The sequence below is a fragment of the Branchiostoma floridae genome, chromosome 6 (genome assembly GCF_000003815.2).
Source record: "Branchiostoma floridae strain S238N-H82 chromosome 6, Bfl_VNyyK, whole genome shotgun sequence".
Lineage (NCBI taxonomy): Eukaryota > Metazoa > Chordata > Leptocardii > Amphioxiformes > Branchiostomatidae > Branchiostoma > Branchiostoma floridae.
In genome coordinates, this window is record NC_049984.1 from 846,900 (window position 1) to 850,990 (window position 4,091).

Sequence of the window (4,091 nt, forward strand, 5' to 3'; positions counted from 1 at the left end):
TGACTCACCACTTTCAGCTACATTCCTCCCTTCAACCATCCTTTCACTCCAAACCACCATCCACCCACCCATTGCTCCACCCACGAAACATCTTGCCACTCTTTAACGGCAGTATGATGTCCCTGCTGAACGAACAAGCACACATGCCCGATGCGCCTGCAGGTGACAGCAGGAACCAAGATCAGGTGATTTTTTTTACCTTGTTGACTTAATTTTTGTATAATGTACACTGTATGATAATTGTTGTGCAATCCTTAAAGTACAAATCAACTAGTCTATACATCAATGTAAAAGAAAGTCTATTATATGTAATCTCCAAGCAGATCTCGCGGTGGCATAAGATAGCATCATAATCTGGGTTAAGAGTTTAATTAGCTGGCAGAGGAGTTTCATTGCCAAAAAAATTATATAATAATACCATGGAGTCAGTTAAGTTTAAAATCACACAGGCAGATCCAAATTTTCATCACAAATACATTGTACATGTACATGCATTAGCTCTTCTGTTACCAGAATGTATGATCTGCTAGACTGTTAACTCTTCTCTCTCTGCCATCATTTTTGCCATGAAATTATGTGATATCTACATTTGTATATTAGGGTCTGCTGTAAAGAGCACCAAAGCGTTTTTTTCCATTGTACACCCAGTTGAATATTTGTTACCAGTTGACCTTTGTTAAAGTTAATAGATTGTCATACATTTCATAGATGACAGGGCATTACTAATTAAGAAACATGCTTCGTATGTTAACTAGTACCGCTTTTTGATGTTAACTGCTTTTGAATAAGACACATTAAAATGTGTGCATGTTCCAAAATATTGTATCAGCATCAGTGCATGTTATCTAATCAGACCCTAATGTTAGATAGTTAAAACCTAATATCAAATGTAAATTGTACACCCTGCAGATCAACTGGATCTACCCTGCAAGGGCAACCTCGGTACGTAAAATACACCAACTATAACCAAATCGTTGATGATTATTGTGCCATGTGTACTGTTAGTATACTTGTACTTTGTCATGATAATATCTACAATTAATAACCAAAAAATGCTAGTAGAGTGGAAAACATACAATTGAAAGTAAACCTTCAGGGAATTGTTTGGAAGATCTACAATTTGTATACTGATGGATTTCATGTCTTTGTTTGATGTGTAGTGATAATTATATTATCTGTTATTATTCAAAATCCCTTCAGGATTGTGAGTTACATTACATTATGTCTTATCTTTATGGTACGAGGGAGAGTCAAAAAGTATTGCAAGAGTGGTTTTATAACAGGAGGCTCATTTTTTAATCAAATGAGTGAAATTTGGCACAATAGTAAAGACACATATTCTCTTGACATTGAAACATCTATTTTTTTTTGTTCACCAGTTTATGAGTGAATGAGTTAATTTCAAGATGACCACAATATTGGAACTTTGTCAGACGATCAGTTTCGTTAGATCTGACGCACTTACTGTAGGTAGTGGAAATTACACATGTATAATAACAATTGTTTCTTTAAGCATGCTTATTTTTGTTATGTCTCTCAATATTAACTATCTACAGCTGCTAGGATGGAGGAAGTTGTGATTTAGAGCCATTTGAGTGCAAATTCATGATTTTTATATCTAAAATTTCATAGACTACATGTACATTCAACTGACGAAAAGAAAGGAAACTTGACACAGTCATTAATTGTTTAAAGGTTGAGAGGTGTGCAGAATTTAATTTATCTTATTTAATGATCATTAGAATTTAGGATTTGGCTTGGGATTTGCCTTGGAAGGCAGTCCGTCTAGGGGAAGAAAAAACCCTGATTCCAAACCACCTGCTGTCTTGCAGGTTATGCCTTTTGAGGCCAAGGTTAAGGGAGTTAACCCTGACCAAAATTCCGGAGGGAGGGACCCGTAGGCAGTCGTTGGTGCGGACTTATCCACAGCCATCGTCTGGCATCCCCTGCAGCTATAGGGATGCTTTGGACGTATAGACTTTGTCTCTCCTTCAGAGTGAATTCCTAGAGTCGAGTGGGGCGTGGTGCGCTATGGGCAAGGCACCGCTCCCTAACATGCCCCGGCACAGCAGAGGTCCGTTAACCTCAGCGGAAGACGGCAGTTACGGGTTATAAGTTCTTCCAAATTGGCAAAAGGGAGGACGCCACGGGCCGTTTTTGATGGTGGGAGTGGCTGTTTAGCTACATAGGATGCGACTACCGCCCTCCAAAGCCTGGCAGCCCCAGGCCAGTTAGGTGTCGAACGGATTTAAAAACTGTGAAGCATGTGGCTTATAGAGAAATGCTTACATGTAGAGAAAGTCACCTATAGAAGAAAAAATGGGTTGCAGAAATTCTCAATTGCACATTAATTGGACCTTTTCTTCTGACAAGGTTCCAAGGGTGTGGTCATCTTGAAATAAGCTTAGACATTCATAAGATAACCAAGAACAAATTTGGATACTTTTTTTTCAAGTTGATATCAAGTTGATATATGCCATTGCTTTTATGTAACGTTTCAACTCATTCAACCAAAAAATGATACTGCTTTTTGATCACCCTTGTATTTTATATGACAGGCTGGACAGCCCCCAGTGCCTCTGGGAGGGCCAGAACAAGGGGTGGTGACATACCCCTACATTCTGGCTCAGGCCAAGAATAAGTCCAAGACCCCAGAACAGTTTTTCAAAATCTTAATGGGGATTTACTTCACGGAGGAGGAGCTGCTGAATGGCAATCTCCATGGGGGTGGCACACATCAGGCACTCAGCCCAGCCATCATCAGTGCTATCCTAAGTAAGGATATCTGGCATTTGATTCATTTGTGATTGTTTAGTGATTTTCCTTTTAGTTACTTTAAATTTCATGAGTTGCCTCTACCACAATCTTGCCCATGCTTGCATATTTTTCAAAGCACTATTCAAAGCACCATGGAACTAAGATTATTTCCTCGGCCTGAAATGCTTTCAAATTCTTACTCCGCCTTAAAAATAACATTCACACTGCACTGACAGTAAGAATGACTACAGGATACAGTGTACTTTGGGGTCTAAGTAATGTCTTGAATTGTAGGTAGGTAGTATGTTTGATTGATCTGAGAAAAAAGGGTCTATTACCCAACAATAATTCTACACTTGTATACATGTATTAACGTTACTATCTACATGTATAGAAAATGCCATCCATTCCCTACTACAATTTTAGCCTATAGTAATTGTAATTTGATTGTTCTAAATGCCCTAATCTATGCTGAACCTTAAGACATTTGTCAATTTTGTTTTACAGCAGAGACCAAGAAACAGTACGGAGGGGTGCAGGTCAAGCTGTACCGCGTGGTAAACGAAAAGTGTGGCCGGATGAGGGCCACACTGAAGGCCAGAATGAACAAGCCAGTGGTGCTGATGGATGCAAACCAAGTTGGCACCACTGTGAGGGAGGCACTCGAGCTGATAGATTAGCTTAACAGCTTAAGACAGTATTCATTTTACTCCTTTTACTAGTGTGTTCCAAAAATGTAGAACTACTTAATATTTACTAGCATTAAATGGTAGCTGCTAGAATTTCAACCAGTTTTCAATTGCATAGTGGTCCTACTGTAAAGTCACTTGGTTCCCATGGACATGAATGGATCTGTTTATTGTCTTGAATATCTTAACAGTACTCTTTACTACATCTGGTAGGTTATTAATGTTTTACTACATCTGGTAGGTTATTAATGTACACAACAAGTTGTCCATAGGCATAGAATGCTACCTTGAGGAATTTTGCTTTTCACTCTACTTAATAGAAATTCTTTGCCATACTCTGATGCAAATAAACTTTATGATTTTTGCAGCTGATCAGTCTCTTCTGTTATTCACCTTGAATATGCAGTTCATTCGAGAACTTCAATGTCAAGAGAAAGACAACCACATCTACATACTGTACAGCTGTCGTACAAGAGCACAAGAAATTAAAATAACACTACTAGTATATGAAACCAAGGTTATTTTCAAGCCTCCTTGAAAAACATTTGGTTGATTACCACAGAATGAAGCGTAATCCTTCCTTTAATGAGGATTCCATCATAGTATATTACTCATTTAAACCAGTAGTAAGAGTCTGTAGGATAC

The 4,091-nt window shown here is 38.4% G+C and overlaps 1 protein-coding gene across 1 annotated transcript; it reads left to right on the forward strand.

The window, feature by feature from the left end:
* Nucleotides 1-6: 6 nt before the first annotated feature.
* On the forward strand, nucleotides 7-4,002 carry LOC118417992. Its single transcript, XM_035823782.1, has 4 exons — nucleotides 7-185; nucleotides 910-942; nucleotides 2,559-2,775; nucleotides 3,265-4,002. The coding sequence occupies exons 1-4, from the start codon at nucleotides 114-116 to the stop codon at nucleotides 3,435-3,437; spliced, it is 495 nt and encodes a 164-aa protein (XP_035679675.1). The 5' UTR covers nucleotides 7-113; the 3' UTR covers nucleotides 3,438-4,002.
* Nucleotides 4,003-4,091: the final 89 nt, after the last annotated feature.

Bases quoted from the DNA above. Each gene is read 5' to 3' on its own strand.
- LOC118417992 (XM_035823782.1), top strand. From the start codon at position 114: ATGATGTCCCTGCTGAACGAACAAGCACACATGCCCGATGCGCCTGCA. The intron at 186-909 runs GTGATTTTTTTT...TACACCCTGCAG, and splicing joins ACAGCAGGAACCAAGATCAG to ATCAACTGGATCTACCCTGC. The intron at 2,776-3,264 runs GTAAGGATATCT...TTTGTTTTACAG, and splicing joins CATCATCAGTGCTATCCTAA to CAGAGACCAAGAAACAGTAC.